Genomic DNA, 22,265 nt, shown 5'->3' on the forward strand with positions numbered 1-22,265 from the left:
TGATAAATTTCAAAAAATCTCTCTCTCTCATTTTTGATTTAAAAAAACGACAGAGAACCTCGAGTTTAGATTTTGCAAATATATGAGCAAGTGCCTTTAGAGAACCTACATTAAGTTAAAGTTAATATTTCTATAAACATAATAAAAAAATAAATAAATGAAGCATTTATTCTTTCTCAGTTTAATTTTTCTGAAGTATTGTATGGATTTTGCAATACTATGGCTAATCGTTTACAAAATTTGCGAAATGCCTGTACACGTTACTATATGGCATTAGAAAGTATGATCATATGAGTCATGCATTTGGATAATCTTGATGCATTCACAAAATTCTTTATTAATATAAAGAATGTTAGTAAGAAATTCTATTAAATCTTTTAACTTCTTGACTATAATTAATGTTAAATTTGAAGCTAAATTAACATTAAATTATTCCGTTGTAGAAAATCTTTGGGTCACGTAATTATGTTTTAAGATCTAATAGATGTCATACTTGTCATATTGGATGCAGAAAATATGCAATGATTTGAAACTTCTAATACATAATTTATTATATTTTAAATAAATATTGATGGTAAATATATAAAAACTATTTGGCTGTGAATACAATATTTAAATTGTTATATGTAATATTAAGATCCATCTTTAATATAAATTGGAATTTATAGTTTATTCAGAGAATTAATATGTATTTTAAATATTTTTTTATGTATATACGGAATCAAATGTTATTCCGTTGCGAATTAGAAATATTTAAATCATGCTTAAGGTCTTGCGTCACGTAACAGTATTTAAGTAAATGTCATCTGTCATTGTATTTAACATAACCTATAATAGAGCAGCTGCTAACCCTAAAAAATTTTATCAACAAACCAAAACAAATATTGCAAAGCGAAAATTCCATAATATAAATATATTAACAGGGTAAGAACACCTAAATAAATATAAAATTTTATTTCAATATTGTACTGTAAATACAAGTGCACTGTAAAATTCACTGTACTGTATTAAGTACATTTTTAAATTTGCTAAAGAAGTTGAAAGTTTCAGTTTATAGGCCCTTATAGTAGTACTTATTTTTGAATTGTATTATTATAATATTAAATTAGACGTCTAGCATTAAAAATATTTAAGACTACTTTCTATGTACTTTCCATTCAACTTTAACTGCATTTTCATTTCTTTCTGCAATAATTCCTGATATCAAATGTAGAATTAGCATACCCAGTGTCTAAGATCTCACTAATATTTCTGATTCTGATCTTAATTTTTTACAGAATCTATTTACAAAAGTGTTAGTTTAGAATAGCTTACCTATGCAACCATAAAAAATATATGTAAAAGCATATATAATTACAGTATCATAGCAAAAGAAAAGACACAACACATCACAAAGTGATCATACCAAAGATATTATCCATAAATCAGTATGGTGTATATAAACGAGGACAGGAGATCAGGAGGAAAGAGGAGCATTTAATAGCCCTAAATTAAATATGTTTGGTCACACATATGGATGAACGCATACTGGAAAGACGCGTACTTGCTAGCTGGTAGGGGAGTGTTTAAATTTGTTTGGTATTTTCATGTGTATTAGCTTTTTTCGTATTGAGTTTTGAAGAAGTACATGTGGAAAATGTATTCTGAAACTTTAATTTTAATGTTGAATAATCGATTAAATATACATTATCAGCCAGACATATTTTTCCATAAAAACGACATCACCGTCACCTCAGTTCTATACTATTTTTATAATTTGCACATTAAAATAAGCTTCCAAACCAGCGACATATGTAGCCAGGGTCCGAAATACTCTCTATCTTCCTTTCCACCACCTTCTCCTCTACCAGCTTTATGTGTAGCTGCACACTTAGAGACTATATGAAATAATATTTTTTAACTGAGTTTTAAAAGATGTCATTTTAGAGTCAAAAAAGCTTATTTGTTTTGGTAGGCCATTAGCACTCTGAACCATTTGTGTAAATGTCTTATTATTACCATAATTGGTATGATGGAATGGGGAGTCTAGAAGGCTCCATAAGTTTAAAAAGAGAGAATAATTCAGAACAATCTGTAGTAGCATTTAATACCTGATGTATAAAACATAAGTTGAGTAAGTAATGTTTTTGTGACTAATAGAACGCTGAATAAAACCCAGCACTTTCATTGCCCTATCTGTCACCTGATTGATGTGACTTTTAAAAGACAACCTGGAGTCAATAAATATTCTGAAGTCAGAAACCTCTGTTTTGACACCAATTGCATATAAATTAAGAAAATGAGCTGGTCCAATGCCTTCCCTGAGAAACTCCACATTCAATAGTTTCACCTGATCTAACAGCATCATTTACAATCACTTTTTGAACTCCTATTTTTTTAAATATAAATTAAAAAGGTTCTAGAGCCACACCCATGATATAAATATCAAACATTTTTTAATTCATTTTTCAACAAGTTCAAAAAAAGAAAAACAAATGCTTTGGCTAGAACCATAAAAAAACAAATATTTTTTTGTCTTATTCAAATAGATTTGAAATTGTACTGGTCAGTTCAAAGGTTGTATCTTCTGTTTTTTGGGCTTGAAAGCCAAAGGGATATTTTTATGTTCTAAGGAAACATTGAAAACACACCCTTCCTAAAAAGCTTCTTCCTAAAAACCTTCCTTCCTAGTAAATTTTAAGTACTTTTGGTTAGTTCTCACTGGCAAAATATGAATTACATACCTTAACTTACTTACATTATTACAGGCTATGAATTATTTAATGCTGCTTAATGTGCAGTATAAATAAAAAATAAATTTCTATGATCAATTAAAAATCTATAGTCTTTGGATGGTATATTGAAAAGAAAAACATTTCACCTATAATGATAATAACTACTGACTCATAACTATTACTTGTATGTATTAAATAGGGAGTCAAGATAATTAAATTAGTGTGATCAAATAATTTTTATCTGATACCCTTACATTATTTGATTTAATGTATCAGCAGTCAAGTATTTATTTAAAGATAACACTGTCCTAAAGCTATGACTGTTTTCATAAAATCACAATAATAAAACAATTTTTCTTTTTAAATTCCAGATAATGATCACATAGGAAGTTTTTCTATACACGTCTCAATTCATGAAATTATTTTGGCATGGAATCTATTCCTAAACAGGGTGAGAAAAACAATTACATAATCACAATTCTATTGACCTACATAATCATTGTTAAAGCATTTCATTAGACCCAATTAAAATGCTTATTTATAACTAATTGTGTCATTTTAAACCACAGACCAGAATCAGTTACTGAAAGTGAATTGTTTTTAACCAGGAGAGCATCAGTATTTTCGCTGTACTGATTGTGATATCATACTGCATGAAAATGACAAGCAAAACCACCTTAATGGGGCACGACATAGATACCGCCTACGAAAAAAACAACCAGAAGATGATGGTGAGTATTAAAAAAAACGTATATTTAAGTAGATTTAAATTAGGTTTAGAACATGTATGCGGTAAAAATCATTTTATTTAATTCAGTTTAAAGACAATCAAATATGTGCTTCCAACAAGGTCTTTTTACAGTCTAGGTGAATTCTTTAAAACTATGTAATAATTTTACTTTTTAATACGTTTTATTGATAAAACTGACCACATGTGACCTATGTATCCAATTTTAACATATTTATTTAATCTAAAGTCTATAGTCTATTTTTGTGAGTTTTTTCTCATGAAATTTAATATTTAGAAATGAATCTAAACAATAGTAATTATTTTCACTTAATTTCTTTTGTACTTTATTTTGCATTAGCATTATTATATACTTTATACATAAGTCATTATGTAATAATTCAATTATTTGGGTTGATTTGATTATCATGGAATGAACTCTGTTTTGAATATTTGGGACATATTGATTATTATTTTATATTAAAATTGCTAGACAGTCTCAAGAAATATTGGGATCGAAAAAAGTTCTAAATAATCCAGTACTTATTTTTAGGGGGTTTTTTCAACTATAAATTTTAATGTATAAAAAGCCACAATAATTTATAAAATATATAATTTAAAAACTTAATCAAATAAACTTTTAATATTTAGTTTTTTGAAGCCACTACACATATATTTTAGTCTCTTTTTGATATATTGGAGTATTGCTTGACAGTACATTCTAAACAAAATTTCTCTCCATGACGATTTTCTTGGAATATGTATGTATAGCAGTGATTTTTTTAAATCTGGTAGTAGAAACAAAATTTCCAATTATCGAGCTGTGTGTAACCAATCTGAGTTGTCAAAGCTGCTTGACTGCCTGGTCAGTCATAGGATTGCCTGGAGTTTTAAATCTTTATTTAATCCTGAGCAATTTGGATTTATAAAAGGCAGATCTACTGGTGCTAATTTGGTGCTGTATGTCAACTACCTCTACCGCAGCTTGGAGAAGGGACTTCAGGTTGACTCAATATATACAGATTTTTCCAAGGCTTTTGATAGGGTTAACCATGAGGTACTCTTGCAGAAGCTTAGGGCTTTAGGTATTGTGGGGCCTCTTCTTCAGTGGATCTCGAGATTCATCAGAGGTAGAACCCAGATTGTTAATCTTGGAGGTACATGTTCCTCTGAAATTTTGGTGCCATCTGGGGTGCCACAGGGCTCTCACTCAGGCCCTGTTTTGTTTTCCCTCTTTTTGATTGATTTAGTTTGGAAACTTGAAAATTGTCGTGTGCTAATGTTTGCTGATGATGTGAAGCTATTTAGGCCTATCACATCCCTTTCCGATGCTGTGCTCCTGCAAAAAGACCTTAATTTGTTCTTTGATTGGTGCCACTTGAATAGAATGGCCCTTAATATCAATAAGTGCCATAAAATTACTTTTTCTAAGCAAAGAAACCCTATTGCTTTTCTTTATAAAATAAATAATGTAGCAATTGGTGTCAAAACAGAGGTTTCTGACTTAGGAATATTTATTGACTCCAAGTTGTCTTTTAAAAGTCACATCAATCAGGTAACTGGTAGGGCAATGAAAATGCTGGGTTTTATCCAACGGTCTACAACTGATTTGTCTTTGTTTACTTTTAGATTACTTTATTGCTCTCTAGTTAGGCCCATCTTGGAGTATGGCTCAATTGTGTGGTCCCCGTCATATAACTGCTACATTGAGCAGATTGAAAAAACTCAAAATAAATTTTTAAGGGTGGCTGCTTTTAGATGTGGTTACAGGAGACAGGAGTATTACTCTCAGTGGGTCAGGGATAACCTGAACTTACCCACATTAGAGTCACGAAGAACATTTCTCGACTTATGTTTTATGCATAAGGTTTTAAATGCTACTATAGATTGTCCCGAGTTATTGTCTCTTTTTAAACTTAGGGTGCCTTCCAGATTGAATAGACAATCAGAAATATTTTCAGTCCCATTCCACAGTACCAATTATGGTATTAATGAGCCAATTACACGAATGGCTCGAAGTGCTAATAGTCTGTAAGGACAAATAAGCTTTTTTGACTCTAGGATAACATCTTTTTTTATAGGGGCTTTAATTAATTAACTCATCTACACCTTTCCTTGATTTGTAGATGGTTTTGTATCTGAATATATATGTTTGTATGGGTATGCTATGTAACTCTTTTTGTAAATAAATTCCGTAAATAAATAAATAAATAGATTCTTTAATTTGATGCTATTCATAGAGTAAACGCAAAACATTTCAGGAACATATAGAAAAAAATGAAATTCAAATATTTGAAGAGGTGGACTTCTGCTAGAACATTCGTGGTCTAATCTGGGATGATAGGGTTCTTCACTACAAACAAAAAATTAAATTTTCTCTACCAAATGCCTAGATTCTGAAAAAAAAACTTAAAAAATAAGCTACTACTTACTTTACTAACCCGTCCAAGAATCCAACTAATCCAATTTTTAATCTTTTATAGCCCTACATAAAACCCAACCTCAGTTTCAGTGTAGCGTGTGCGATACCGAATTTACCGACTTGCATTTTTACACAATCCATCAGGGTAGCAAAACCCACAAGAGGAACTTGAAGAGGTTACAGCGTAGCAAAAAACTAAAGAAAGGTTTGTATTAAATGATGCTAGCAGTAGTGATATTTATTTATGTATTTATATATATTTAGGAAAACCTTTAGGAACTAATGAGATTGATGATCATCCGGTGCAACAACTGGTAAGATTTTAATTTCACATATTAAATAATGTGTATCAGTTATTTAATGAATGAAACATTGGTGTCGATTAAGTATAATATAAAAGGATTATTGATATTTTCAGGGTGCAGGAGACTTTAAACCCACTCCAAGGAGGGTGCCAATACATGGTATATGTTAAAAAAATTCTTTGAATAACTTTTTAATTTTACTTACTTTTTCAGCATTCGATACCTATTTGAGTATAAGCGATTTCAAAGACGTTTGTGACTACAAAAGTGTAAGAGAGGTAAGTCCCATTATATTTATTTATTTATTTTTATTTATTTAGCAGAGAAGCAAACATACACTAACAATAATTATATACATATCTCCATTTCAACTAAAGGTAACAAAAAATAATAAATTACATATAAAATATCAACTAAAGCAAAATTTTCCCTCATGTTCTCCCTCATGCTGCTATAACATTTAAAATGCTGTGTTTATATTATACCCAGATTTTATTTCCACTGAGGTTTACTTATCCATAATATCTAGTCCATTAAATAAAAATACGTCAGAAATTATAAATAACTGTAACAATAAATTATGAACAATATTAAAAAAAGAAAAAAATACCCATCATATAATATTGATTTTAATACAATCATACAAATGGTAAGACACAATAAAAATCTATCAAAAGCAAACATGCCTATTATTCCCAAAATTCATATATTTTTTTTCTTCAGGGAATTCTATAACTATAATCCTACTTAACTTCTAAACTATATTAACTTATACATATGCATTATTAACTAGAAAATCGCTATCCTTTATTCACTTATTAATATCTTTTTTGCATCTACATATTAGAAGGGAAGAAGCATATCCCTTATATCTATTGGTAGAACATTATATACCTTTGGTCCCACACAATACCCATGACTTTGCAGGCAGATGCAGTGCTTGGGCTCCTGCAGTATACATTCCTTTGTGCAGCACTCTTGTGTTCAACCCATACAGCATACATTATATGATTCTTATACTTCGGTGTTTTTTACATAAATCTTATTATAGCTTTTACATGAAGTTGCATTGGATTAAGTAGTTCACTTTCCTGATGGGTATCGTTTATTTTTAAGAGCTTAAAAATCAGTTTTTGTGTAATCTGCAAGCTACTGAGGAGATTAAGTGTTAATGTTGCCACACATCCATTTCTTTATTTCATTTAATTCTACTTCAACTTTATTTTAGTAATATGGAAGTTCACACCTTTGATAATAATTTTTGAGTCATTTGCATAACAAAAAATCTCTTCCTCCTCCTGTGTTGAGAACAAATCATTGATGTAGATGTGAAAAAGTAGGGTAGATAGTAGTGCAATTCCTTGCGGAACACCACATTCTAGCCTTAATTTCTCACTTATTTTACTTAAGTTCTTTCTAGATAAGATTTTTCCAAGGTCATTGGTATTTCCCTAACTCCCACATTCGATAGTCTTCTTAACAGTGTTTGTTGGTCCGCAGTATCGAAAGCCTTTTTGAGGTCCAGGAATATACTAACATGACTTTTTTTCTTTATCCAGATCCCCCAGGATTGTGTGCTCCATAAAGTGCATCTTTAGTGTTCCAGTTCTCCCTGAAAGCATATTGATTTTTATGCGGTAGGTTATTATTTTCAAGATATTTCAACAACCCCCCACAATAACATTTTTCAATAACTTTGCTTCTGATGCTTGTTGGAGTAATTGGACGATAGGTACTTGTCAAATTCTTTTCACCCTGTTTGTGTACGAGGACTATTTTTGCATTTTTAAGTTCCCTACCTACATTAACGAAATAGTTGTTAGAAACCACTTCTGTCCTACATCTGTTATCTCAGGCTTAAGCATTTAATTGTTCCAAGAAAATAAATTTACGTTCGCAGGATTTAAGACAGTTCTCAAAAAAATTAAATTTATTGATGAACTTGTGGAAGTTTCTAATGTGTGAGTAAAAAGCTAACTACCCAATCGAGGGTTCCAATTCTAATGAATTTTTAAATTAGATGATTTCTTATTTATTAATCGTGATCACTATATCCTATATACTATATCCGTAAAACATTCTTTATTTGATTTTCTGATTAGTAGCCCTGAAGAAGCAAGCAAACGAGTGAGCAAGTACCATCTATATTTACCATCTTATATTTTTGTACTACCTGATTCGTGAAATATCCTAACTAACCGATACTTTTGTTATTAAATATTTATTGGTGATTCAAAAAAAGGAAATCTATGACTATGCTGCTCCCTGACACAGGCTATATGACTCGTCAAATGAGTGATGTTGTTTTACTTCTTCTTCTCGTTCGTACTATTTCTAGATCTTCACTTACTAGAAACGCACCAATATACTTGAGCTAGAAAATTATAATAAAATCATATTCTGAAGCAATTCAAGGGAAAACTTATGCTTTTTCTTTTGAATAGAGCCTCTTATAGTTTGGACGAATATTTACGAGTCATTTTAACTTCATCTTCTCTTATATTATCTTTGATAATTAGATCGTTATTAGATAATCATAACTTATCTTCTTTTTCATTTCCATAGGGGCGTTCATTACCCATTCTAGAGCTAGTTAATTGAATATGTCTATATTGTCCTGGGCACTCAAATAATTTTATTAACCTGTATTTGACCTTAAGGAAAGAGCTGATTGCGATTTAACGCCGCGTGGCTATCTACGAATTTTGAACTATATTTTTATGTTAGGTTTGTCTTTCTTGGATATGTATACCACATTGTTAAATGGCAACATTTTCTGCCTAAGGTATAATTCCCCAAACTTATGGAAATAATTGGTTATTGAGCCGTTTGTGTAACAGAGTAGATCTGTTTTTATTGGAGGAGCACCCCTCCAATCTTGCCTCTCTGTGATTTTTACAAAAAATCTTGTCTGATGGCATGTCATAGATTGAATTGAAATCTTCTGTTTTTCCTCTTGCATCTGCCTAGAGCAGTTTTTGCTTTGTGTGTGGCCTTGTTGATGTGTAACCTCCTTTGTCCGTTTTAGTTGATGCTCTGGTCAAAAATGACTAGGATTTATGATGCTAGGGATTTAACTCCTTTCGAGTTTTATTTAGTTTTAGTTCTTGTAGTTTGTGATTGTTCCTTGATTTTCCCCAATCCAGTTGCAAAAAGCGGGTGGAAACAACAAGAACAACTCCCTAGATCTGATAGGTTCCAGAAACCCTGTTAAATTTAAATGATAAAAAGAAGAACCTATCAGGCCGGCTTCGTGGGTTCTCTGTATGATCAGTTGTCTCAGTCACACTCACTCACTCAGTAGTAAAACACCTTAATTTAATTTAATTAGGGTGTTTATTAAAGTTGTAAGGCAAACAAAATCTACATGGAAAGTAAATATATATGATGGTATTAAAAATGTAAACAAAAATAAATAAAAATATATATCATAAGTTAAACGACAAAGATATCAAAAGAATATGGTTAAGATCAATTAAAGAGGAAAAGAAAAAGACTAGTAAGCTTACGGGTCAAGTTCCATGGTGTTCTTTCTTCGGGGGCGATAGCCCGATATTTCTCACCACATAGGGCTTAAGGCATGATGTGGGTTGACGGGGCTAAGGGGCGGTGAAATTATCTGCTTTTTGGCTTCAGGGCGAAATCCCCATCACTGCTGGGTCATGGCTAGCGGTTTTCAAATTCATATTCAAGGAGCCCTAAGAGAGATTTCTCAATGGAAATACGGTACACCAAATAAAATGTCACCAACCGTGAAAATTATTTACGAAGTTTCAAGAGGCATCGAACCACTAAGAACCATCCTGCTTCAAAAAATATTTGATTGAAAATGAAGAAACACTAATGAATTTTAGTTTTTAGTATTAATTTAGCTAAAAATGTGCTGGCGGAGAGAGATGATACTAGATTTATTTCACGACACGATTAATCTCTCTCCGTCACAGCGGACAGCACGGTTCACCTTTGACAGACTCGGGAGCTGGAAAGACCCCCCAGATGCGTCGCTGAGCTGCTTAAGTAGCAGTTCAAAAGACGGCTGGGCGCATGTGAATAAAAGTTAGGATTCTCCAGATCCCGTCTAAAGCGTAATTAATCCTTTAACATTTGTGTGAGGCCTTTGTCTCTTATACGACCTTGTTCGGTATAGTTCAGTTCAGAGATCTATTAGAATCTTTGATGTACCGCGAATAGTCCGTGTACCGGTGTTGCTTGTATTATCACATGACATGCATGTTTAAATCGCAAAATTTTATGTGGAAAGAGTCATAAAGTAATATTCTAAACGATATTTAATAATTTCATTAAATAAATAATTGTTTTAAGCATTTGTTTAAGAATTTATACATTTGATTCGTAAAATTTGACTACATGCGCCCACGTACTATTTTGTTAAACGCCTGACCTTAGTCATTAGTCATAGCCACTCAAGCGTGAAAAGTTGCACAGGTCCGGCCTTAAAATTTATTTGTATTTAAAACTTTATTATTCGGGATTTTTGGGTTTAGTTTTATTAAGTTAGAAATTCAGGATAGTTGATAGCAAGATAATATTTAATTTAAATGTAAGATTTAAGTACGTAAAATGAGTTTAAGCAAAAATTTTAATTTAATAAGTTTAGTTTTTAGCGCCATCAGTCCCTTATAACAAGTGATGAGAGAATAGGTGATACGAATTACTTAGACCCATTTATTCTGTAGATTAAGGCATTAAATATTTACTTTTTGATACAAGAGTGTAAAATGTTTTGGTTTGTCTTCAAATTTTATATATTTCCTTTTTTTGGGAATTGAGATTTATTTTTACATGGTGGTGATTATTAATGGTGATTTTGGCTGCCAGATTCAATGTCCTTTATTATAGTTTTTTTTAATTAATACATATTATGATATATTATTATAATAATATACTTATGAAAATCCCCCATCTCTATATTTAGAACCAACTTCTTTTGATAAAAAGTAATTATGTAGTCAGAAAATTGGAAGTATATTATTTAAAATAAACTTTTACATTAAAAATCATCTAGCTATCTATACTTTATGCGTTTAAAAGACATAAGTTTTACTTATAAAAAAAACACACTTTACATCCTGAATGTAATATTTATTAATTTGTTTGCCTCGTATTTAGTTATTATGCATATTAGGAGAGATTAGATAAAAATTAACAAAAATAAATGCTTATACTAAAAACTAAAAATCTTATACAAAACACTACATTTTAAGTATACTGGATCCTAAAACTACAGTGAGAATACTAAATACTTTTATAAATTTAACCACTCTTTTGAATCTGGCCCAAAAAGTTAATACAATTTTCTAAATTCTGTTTTTTTGCAATTGTTCTTTAGCAGTTTCTTCCATTAAGGAAGGAAACAATTTCTCTGTTGCCGCCATGGATTCCAACTTCATCTCGCACATCAGCATATGGATACTAAAGCATTATATTATATATACTTTATTGTATCGCTGAAGGACAAACAGGGGCAGTAAGCTGAAAAAAAACAAAACTTTAAACTTGTTTAATTAATAAAAATAGGGTTTTCTTACTATGGCAAAAAAGGGACTTTTTTCCAGAGAATGGTGAAAGAAGCAGTCTTTATTGAGTCACTGAAGGACAAACAGGAGCAGTAAGCTGTAAAAAACTAAATTTTAAACTTGTTTTATTAATAAAAATATGGTTTCCTTACTATAGCAAAAAAGGGACTTTTTTCCCAGAGAATGGAAATCATACATCAATCATAAATGTATCATACGATGTTTCGGCTAAATAATATATGGATCTTTCTTCCTCCCAATTTTTTTAAATTTTCCTCAAATATTCTATACACCACCTGACAATTCCATTACAGCAGCTCTTTTGTTAACTATCTTAAGATTAAATCCAAGTTTTATCAGGTATCTCCACAAGGTTGAGACTGAGAAATGTTTGTCCCTTGCCGATAAGGTGTCTCTATGGTCAGAACCTCATTGTTTTTGTATTTAGAATACACAACTTCCCTTAGCAATTTGGCAATATCCGTGTCAAGTCCCTTTGATTGTCCTGCATCTTTCCTTTTTATTCTGCCTTTAATCCTTTTTTTTACAGGCATATTGTACTATAGGGAACCCCTGTTAAAAACGCTGTTTTTTTGCAAAACACTACAATCATTTGTGAACTGAGGATCGTTCCTTAGATTGTTAGATAAATTTGTTTGGCGTCCGTACTTAAACAATTACGTTTTAAAACTGCTTGATTTTCTCTGTAGCTTCTACTTCCCTTGCTTTTTTTTGCTTCCTCAACACTAGAAAATGAACTATCAGAACTTTGTAAGTCTAAATCACTGTCCAGATCACTCTTATTGTTTTTATCACAAATATTATTGTCTTTCTTGTACACCCACGGTCTCCATAAGCCCGCACACACTTTCCTCTTCATTTGCCAAATTTTCCTGACTATTTTCCCAGGGTCGAAACATTTTAAGATCTTTAGGTATAATACCAAAACAAATCCACAAACACAAATAAAAAAACACACTTCCTCACAGTAAAAACTGCAAAAAATTTAGACGAATACAGGCCAAATTCTAAATTGTTTACTTTCATAAACATGTAAAAAGCATAACCGGCAAAACACATCAAATAATAACCTCACCATGGCCCCCCTCCCAACTAGGTGTTAGGTGATAGACCCATCCAACAACTATTTTAAAGGGGATAGACCCATCCTTAAAGATCTCTTTAAAAACACGTCGAAAGTAATACAAAAACTGCCCAAAAATTTATTTGGGTACGGCTCCGTAATTCTTAAAATCAGTGGGATAGAGAGAGATACACAATCACTTGCACAGCCTAAAGTAGGAATCGCCAGAACGCAGGTGTTTTATCTTTGTTTAATAGACTGGCTAAAAAGAGGTGACAAAGCTGTGAGTGCTGGAAGTATTTAAAATATTTTGTAAGATGCTTGGATTTTAGTCCGCGGTCAATTTTTTGATATTATTTTCTTGTGATATTATTTTCTTTCAAAAAATTGACATTTTCGAAAGAAAAATAAAAAATTGTATAAAACATGGGGTTTTACGTATATTTAAAATGATTTCATAGATAGACAATATAAAATTTTGCCATTTAAACATATATATCATGCAACAATAAATATGACATAGGCACAAGGACTAGTTAGTGCGGCATCTGCGACACATGAAAGATTCTAATAGATCTCTGAACTGGACTTTAGCTATGGTGGAACCTGGAAAGTGTGTATTTACAAGTTCTTTTAATTCACTCATTTTAACCTTGCCTTGGATTTTTTATTTGTACTGAGGTTATTCCTTTTCAACTATCATAACAAAACCATCATACTTGAGTATTGACAGAACCTTGGAGCTGTAGAGTAATTTATTTTCTGCCTATTTCCTAACATCATTCGTAAAATGTAACTTTTATAAAAATATTAACAAAGAAAGGTTGTAGTTTTTCGTTGTTATAAAACTATGTTTTTGTATATAGAAATATCGACCAAGAAACACAGATCTCCCACAAGGTAACAACAAGGCATACGTATGCTCTGTAACAGCATATTGGGCTGTTAGTTTAGCTCTAGACCCCACGGTAAAAGACTTTAAGATATCCCTTAACGATAAGGAATGGGGACAATTTGGTGACGCTGTGGTTCAAATTGACCTTAAGGAAGCCAAAGAAAAACCTGCACTCTCCACTACGTTTGCCATCCAGTTCAAGGATATATCTAATAACGTGAAATCTATTGGGTCATTTGGAGAAGGTAAAATAGATTTAAAAAAGTTGGTTGAATTGAATATTCGAAAAACAAAACAAAAATTTTGTTTGACAGTTTACCGTTGATTTGCAGGTAGATTCTGTTTAGCTAAATTTATGACTCAAGCGCAGGCGATAAAATTGCGACAAGACGTAGACAATAAGAAATTCGTCGTTTTCACCACTGCATCGGCCGAAAGCAATGTGGAAAGGCAGCTTAAGTTGAGGGCGGATATTATTCACAAATCCCAGGGAGTTTGTGACTGTAAAAGTAAGTTGGAGGGTTAGGGAGGAACTTTTGAATTTGGTGGCAAGATGGCGAGATTTGGAGAAAAAATCAATTTCAATCTTGTTGGAAAATTTACAAGAGTTACAAGAGAATATTGCTAGGTCATCGCGACAAACAGATAGAGTAAAAAAAGTGCGTGAAAAACCCGTATTTTGATTCACCGGTTTTCGGCCGAGTTAGACTAGCGAAGTTTGCTTGTATATTGCTCTGACTAAATATTTTTTTAAAAATTTTTCTTTTATAAGTAGGTATATTAATAAAGTTTTACAATAAGTAAGAAATAATATTTTTTTATGAAGCCAGAAAGATAAGAACTTAAATAAAATTAAGGAGTATTGGAGGCAGACAAAGAGTTATTGTTGACTTAAAATACCTTTATACTTTCGGCGTCAGATAAACAGGTAGTTGATTAAATTGATAGTTACAGATAAAAATGTATTTTGGTTTTAAAACAGAAAGTACCTGGTAAAATTCACTTTTAGTAAGGTACCTGCAGGTAATAAGGCCTATATTCAAAAAAACCGCTTTAAATTAATCGCAAATCGATTGCGTTGGGTCCGCGTCTCCTATTGGTCCATTTACAAACGACATTCAAAGGGACTACCCGCGTTCCTCGCTTTCGGGCTAGGGATGGCTGATCCAACAAATTTTTCGGATCAGTTCCAAACTGATCCAGTCCAAGCAAATAACTGTTCCACGGATCAGTTTCAAGTTCAAGTCCGAACTCCGAACGGAATCCAAGTACATTGCGGCCTATGGAACTAAAATGACGCCGATTAATGTTTATAAGAAAAAAGCAAAAACTTAAAATCAAATCGAAAATAAAAAAAAAAGGTATTAAGAAAAATTAATTAATTCTTTGCGATATTATTTAAACAAAAAAGCATAATAACCAAATAACTAAATGTTAACAAAAATAATATAAAGATGTACCATGTTCTGTTAGAATTATGCCATTCATTTAAATAATGCCATTCGTTTAAAATTAGTAGCTACTACTAAATTGTTTTTAAAACATAGATTATTTGTCGGTATTGACACAGCATAAAGAAACCAGCAGTCGCACTCCGCTCGAAAATGTAAGCGAACTAATAGCATCCTTAGCCATGCCGCAGCCATGTTCTCCGGATGCCGAGCTCACTGTTTATCGAACTGTGTTCATAGGTGTATCGCCTAGTTCAGCGCCGTACTTAGTGACTATTTTGATAGCGTTTTTACAAAGCGTAGCGTTTTTTATAAAAACTTTTCTATTAAAAGAGGGGTATGTCAAAAATTATTAATGAAGCAAAATAATTGACTTTGCCAAAGTTTTTAATAGCTGCAAATTTGGCTGTATGGCTTAAATAACATAATTAAGCATCAGTTAAAGTTGCAGCAATGTAATATTTTTTTTTTTGGATTTTTAAGGACAATATTTATATTTCTGCCATTTTAACAGTGTTGCCATATTTAAAAGAGTTGCAAAATTGTATACTTTTACTTTAGTTGGTACTTAATAATATAACAAAAATTCGCAGATGTTAGAATTGTTTTGAATTGTTGCCAACTATTTGTCTTTATTTATTGGCCTAAGAGTTTCTATTTGTTTTGAAATATTACTTTATTTGTATAATTAGTTATCCCTTAAACTACTATGTAGTCAGATGTTAATCTAAAAGCGTTACTATACAGGGTGTTAATTAAGTATGTACCATAAATTATTTAACAGGCGATTGTTTGAGTAATTTTAAGACAAAAAGTTCATATGAACATAGGTCCGCAAGTTCTTTGGCGGTGTTATTTATAACATTAAGGAGCTAATTTACCCCTAACATTATTAAATTTATTAGGTTCAGTGTAATCTCGAACGGGATCTGAAGAAATATTTGTGGCAAAAAAATTGGGGCACCTGAATTTTGTGCCATTTTTAATATCTTATTTGATTTACTCAAATACAAATACAACTTTTTCGTATCTCGCTTATTTTTTGAGAAAAAAAGTCCACTTAATTGCATATCCCTCGATCACACAAGGAATTTGAGGAAGTTTCATTTGGAATTTATTATTAACTAAGCAAGATACGAAAAAAATTCAAGAGACAGAAAAGTTTTATTTGTATAATCCACAGAACATAATAAAAATTGCACAAAAATCAGTGGCATATATTTTAGTTGTTGTTAAATTTTAACACCCTGTATATTGAGAACGAAGAATTTCTGGACATATGTTTATATGAACTTTTTGTTTTAAAATTACTCAAATAATGGTCTCTTAAAGTTATGGTTCATACCTAATTAACTTCCTGCACGTATTCTTCTATATCGTCGTTGTTAGATGTAGAAATGCGATGTTTATTTTTGTTTAAATATTTTGTTAATGTATGAACTTTATTTATATTAAAAAATCAATATTTGTACTATGTAGGTATTTTTATTTTACAAGATAATAACATCTAAAAAAATGTTTAAGTCCGGCTCTAGCAAAGGCAAAAGACCGTAGCGAGTGTCAGCGGCATCCCTACTATAAGCAAAAATGCCTCGCCTGCGTTAGTACACATGCACCGAACTCGCTTATTCAAGCCAATGTATTTTTATTGAAGTGCGACTGCAGGTTTCTTTATGCTGTGGTATTGATATTAAATTACCTTACTATTCTTGGAAGCACAGCAACTTGTCGTCCTCCGTCCGTCCGTCGGTCGTTAAAATTATAGAAAATTAGTTTTGTTTTGTACTTTTTGCAGTTCCTAAAATGTACTTTTTGTTTCCTATGTGGGTATTATATTTTTTATAAGAACTTTTTATTTTTGTTTGCATTTTTTCGCAGTTTACTACTAGAATATGTTTTTGTTATATTTGTTTGGTAAAAGAATTAAATATAATTTTTGTTTTGTATTTTTCTGCTGTTTACTACTAAAGTATGTTTTTTGTTATATTTTTTTGATATAAGAAATAAATACCATTTTTGTTCTGTGCTTAATACTTAAAAATAAATAGGTACCTACTGTGGTTATTATAACATAGAGTAAATCCCCATCAGTTGTAATTTAAAACCCAAAATACAATAATAATAATAATAATAATAATAAGGTAAGAGTATTTCGACTATTTCGGAATATCAACAAAACAGTGCCAGTCCATCCGCATCACACCAAACAAAATTAGTTCGGACTCCAATCCAGGAACCATCAATACGACATAAACAAACACCGATCCGAGGGCGCTTCGCACTACTTGTACTTGGCATTATCGTTTAAACGTAAACCAGTCCGGACTCGAACTTGGACTCGTAAAATTTCTAGTGGATCAGGAATGTTCCAACTGTAAGGATCAGTTCCAGTATTAGGCAGCCATCCCTATTTCGGGCGTCGCGTCAGTAAATTCCAACAACTTGTGTCGACGGGTCGCCGCGTGTGATATTATAAGGAACGAACAAAAACGTAAGTATTTTTAGTATTTTTAATTTATAACTGCAGATATTGCAATTGCCACACTCTAACTATTCTCGTTAGAGTGTGACAATTGCAGGATGTGTCAATGCCCTTGGAATATCAATACCTCCTATGATTATTTTTAAAGGAAAGAGGCTAAAGCCAGAATTACATGATAATTTGCCACCAGGAACTCTAGTGGAAAAATCAAGTAAAGGCTACATGACTAACGAACTTTTTAAAGAATTCCTCAAGCACTTAGCCCGATGCAAAAGTCCAGGAAGGTGCCTCTTAGTTTTTGATGGTGCAGCTTGTCATCTTGATTTGTCAATTGTTGATGTTGGAAACTCGCTTGATATAGATCTCTACTGTTTGCCATCGAATACAACACATGAGCTTCAACCCCTCGACAAATCTGTATATCGTTCATTTTAGCATCATTGGGATAATGAGGTATTATTATTATTCTTGGATCAGAATCCTAACAAAAAGCTGACCAAATCACGTTTTAACATCATACTGGTTAAATGCATGACACATAGTAACACTATAAACGGTTTTAAGGCTACTGGTCTGTTTCCATTAAATCCCGAGGCAATTCCAGAAACAGCATTTGCTCCTTCAATTCTCTCAGACGTACCGGCACCGGATGATACCAACAAAGAAAATAGGCGTCCACCTGAATCTCCTCAACCTGGTCCGCCTGGAATGGCATCCAACAAGTCTGGAAAATTTTCCTATTCCAATGTTTACTCTTCTGACTCGGATTCGACTGATGACCATATCCCTCTTGCTGAATTAAAGGGACGAATAACAAAAGTCACTTCTTTTAATGAGCTTACACCAGTAAAAACTAATGAAAAACCTAAAAAAATCGAAATGGATCTGAGGAAGACAGGCAGGCCGATATGAGGCAGTGCAGCAAATGTCTTAAATGGTACCATGAGGAATGTGTTGGCTTAACAGTCAATGACATGGATGATTTTGAGTGTCCTGATGGCTGCTAAACTTCGCCCAATTAACGAGTTGTGCCATTTTTATGTATAGGCTTTATTAAACCTCCATAATAAGGCCGATTTGCGTTATTTTTCTTAATATTTATTTTTTGTTTTCTAGTTTTTGTAGAGATTATTTTATTTAAGTTTGTTAAAATTAATATAACCTTATAAGCACTTTGGTGTATTAAACTAAATATTTACATTACAGCCTCTCACTTTATTCAATTTTCTTCTTAGCTAGGCCTTATTCCCCTCAAGTACCTTACTTTTTTATATTCTGAGTGGCTTTTTTTTATATGTTTTGTATGTATTTCTAATACTTTGCTTTCAGTAAAATCTTTACGAGGTTGCTTTCTGGAGGTAACAACGCAGTATTGCAAGGAATATTAGCTTCACCACTTAATTTCAAAATAATTCTTCTCAAATCACTTACAATTACTACAAAATTATGAACTGAAATCGTAACGCATTCGGCTCGACTAAATATGTAAGGATCTCAGGCCTAAAGGTACACACTTTGCGCATAAAGCGGGCGTGAGCACTCTATTTGTTCGGCGAGGCGACTATAGATATGTACAAAATTTGTAATTAAAAAAATTTAATTAAAAATTTGTAATAGATAATTTGATTTAGGTGTAAATGATTATCGCGTCTCAATGCCTTTAATTTTTTCACGCATTTCACGCTCTTTGCTGACGACACCACCGTTCTCTGGCATGGGTATGATACCGACTCTTTGAGAATAGCCATGTTGGCTGATCTTCAACTTATATATGAGTGGTTCAGGGCAAATTTACTATCATTAAATCCAGAGAAGACCAAACTAATTTGTTTTACAAATAATCGTAGTCTTGATAATATTCTTATTGCTAACTGCCCTGTCCCGCCTTATTCTAACAATAAGTTTTTGGGTCTGGTGATTGACAAGGAACTTAAGTTTGAGGACCATATACGGAGTCTCAGCAATAGGGTTTCTGCGGGTTGTTTTGCTGTTAGGGTGACCTGTCGGGAGCTTGGCATGGGGATTGGGAGAGCCGTGTACTTTTCCCTGATTGAGTCCCATCTCAGGTATGGTGTCTGCTTCTGGGGTGGTGCAAGCAACTATCTTCTACAGATGTTGTTTGTTCTACAGAAGCGTGCTGTGCGTTATATATGCGGGATATCACCTAGGGAATCATGCCGACCATATTTTATCAGGGAGGGCATTCTTACAATCTACTGCCTATACATACAGGAGGTGGCATGCCTTATTTTCTCCCATCAATACAGGTTTGTCCTACAGAATCCACGATATGTCACTCGCCAGCGGAATAATTTGCGGCTTCCCATTCCAACATCTGCCTTGGTGAAGAGATCAATTTTTTATGAAGGTATAAAAATCTTTAACCACCTACCAGAAGACATTAGAGAGGCAAAATCTCTCATCAAATTTAAGTTTCTCTTGAGGAGATTTCTGAGTGGTCGAGCTTATTACTCTGTGGCTGAATATTTCAACGACAATCAGATTTTAATTAATTAAGGGAGACCTAGCTCTTTTCCTAACCTGTTTGTTTTAAATGTTTTTCTTTTTTTAACCCTAGATGTTGCACTGTACTTAGTTAAGAAAAGTTAGATATAGTTGATTTTATTAATTCAAAAAAAAAAAAAAAAAAATGTAAATTTTAACTGTTTAACTTTGATCCGTCATTGTAACTTTTTTTAAATATAATTTTAACCTTGTAACTCTGTCTCTTTAGGATTAGGTAAAGCTTTGTTTATAACAATTTTTTGTTCAAACAATAAAGCATATTTGAATTTGAATTTGAATTTGAATTAATATTATTATAAATGCATTATACAAACTTTGAATAAGTATTGTGGATCTAGAATTAAAGGATGAATCCATGCGTGGAGTGTGAATTATTAAAATAAATTATTTTCTTTTTAACTCAAAATGTAATTTTCTTTTAAAGTAAAAATATGTTTAACTATCTCCACAGTTACTTCAAAAGACTGGTTTGTTCCTAATTCTCGGCATCTTGCTTAAAGCTCCGTAAATTATGTGCTATGTATTATTTTAATTTTTTTTTACTGTAAAAACCTAATTTATTTCTACCCGTAGGTGATGATAAAGAAATACCAATCGTAACAAGAAACCTCAGCAATAGACGTCAACTGCTTATAAACACCTCGGACGACAACGAAAATATTTTCTTTTTCTTCTGCACGGACAACGTGCACAACATCCCAAAAATTTACATGTACACCCACCAGAAGAAGCAAAAACACTTTGCCAACTTAATAAATGACTTTCTGGCCAGATCGTTATTCGGTGAAAAGAAAGTCGACATCCACAGAGAGTTTGTGCAATACATCGAATATTGGGGCGATGGATACCTAGGTGGCAACTATAAGCTGAAAAAAGAAGATGTTCTGGTTAAAATCGGTCATCTGTTGATGTTTCCTTATAGAATTCCTCCTATAGTGCGATCCGTGGAAAAACAAAATTATTCCATATGGCAACTGGCTGTCAGTAGCGTGGATGTTACCATTTTAAAAAAACATCCCGTAATAGTGGCGAAGGTGTGCGAGCCAATAAATTATAAAATAGAAACAGAGCTTAATGTGAAAATAGATGCCACAAATAACACTATTGATTTGTATCAAGAGACAATTACAAATATTCAAAACCCCGTATTAAAAATGTATTTATTTGAAGAGACTATGGGGGAAATTATGGAGGATGTTCCGCTGGATTTGGTGTATGATTTCTTTTGGAAAGCCGGACTTGTTCCACTATTGCTTAAAATTGAAGATTTAAAAGATCAGGAGTATATTTTAAATATAATTAATTTATTAAAATCTGCTGGGTTAACTCGGAGGTTTTTCCTCATGACTCCTGATAAAAACATTAGAGCGACTGTAAAATATTATAAAAATTTAACGTTTTTTAACACATTAGATGATATCGCGGGAAAACTACCCGTGAATTTATTAGACAAAATAAAGATCAACGTCACAGATCAGTTTTCTATTAGCTTAAAGGAAATCCAGGGATCTGATCCGTTTTTCAAAAAAACCATAGGGGCTCAGGAGTTTTTGGACATGTCCCTTGGACGCTACAGCTTCAAATCGTGTCATAACAATTTAGCCATTAGGAATAGACAAGAATCCCAATTGGTATTAGAAGATGATTTAATGGAGAAATTGAGGAAGGAAGTAGAGCTGAAAGATGAACTGAAAATGGCACTTATAAAACCTTTGGAAAATATTGGTCAAAGTCATTTTCTTAAGGGGATAAGACCAAACTTGTTCTCGTAAGGTTACTAATTTACTGTTGTAGCTGTTTCACTTGGTCACAAAACAAATAAAGCTTTATTGTTATGAACCAAATAATGTGCTTTAACAAATCCTTAAAATATAGACTAAATAAATATATCTACAGAAGCACGTAACGGAAAATAATATTTGTTAAAATTGGAAGCACCAAATCCTTCATAATTTCTTTCTTCAGCTTCAATTAGATTAAGACCTTTCGGATTATCAACTTCCGATCATTCCCCACCTAGAAATTGGAATTTTTTGTATCCAATTTTAATAAATAATATGAAGGGGTTAGAATCATAAGGGTCTAAGTGCGTCTGCCACTGTCTTGAGATAATTAAGGTTAA

At 32.3% G+C, this 22,265-nt stretch overlaps 1 protein-coding gene across 4 annotated transcripts; it reads left to right on the forward strand.

The window, feature by feature from the left end:
- The first annotated feature begins 837 nt into the window (after window positions 1-837).
- Window positions 838-21,990, forward strand: LOC126739590 (uncharacterized). 4 transcript variants are annotated; one of them, XM_050445345.1, is made up of 10 exons: window positions 838-924; window positions 3,086-3,165; window positions 3,323-3,445; window positions 5,925-6,068; window positions 6,128-6,177; window positions 6,282-6,327; window positions 6,382-6,446; window positions 13,656-13,929; window positions 14,017-14,193; window positions 20,717-21,990. In XM_050445345.1, exons 2-10 carry the CDS (start codon window positions 3,144-3,146, stop codon window positions 21,913-21,915), a joined length of 2,100 nt encoding a protein of 699 aa, XP_050301302.1. In that variant the 5' UTR covers window positions 838-924; window positions 3,086-3,143; the 3' UTR covers window positions 21,916-21,990. The 4 variants fall into 4 exon arrangements, with proteins under 4 accessions (XP_050301302.1, XP_050301304.1, XP_050301301.1 ...); XM_050445347.1 differs by having other exon boundaries at window positions 866-924; window positions 3,284-3,445; window positions 5,948-6,068; XM_050445344.1 differs by lacking the exon at window positions 838-924 and adding an exon at window positions 1,414-1,553 and having other exon boundaries at window positions 5,948-6,068.
- Window positions 21,991-22,265: the final 275 nt, after the last annotated feature.

Source organism: Anthonomus grandis, chromosome 8 (assembly GCF_022605725.1).
Source record: "Anthonomus grandis grandis chromosome 8, icAntGran1.3, whole genome shotgun sequence".
Classification (NCBI taxonomy): domain Eukaryota; kingdom Metazoa; phylum Arthropoda; class Insecta; order Coleoptera; family Curculionidae; genus Anthonomus; species Anthonomus grandis.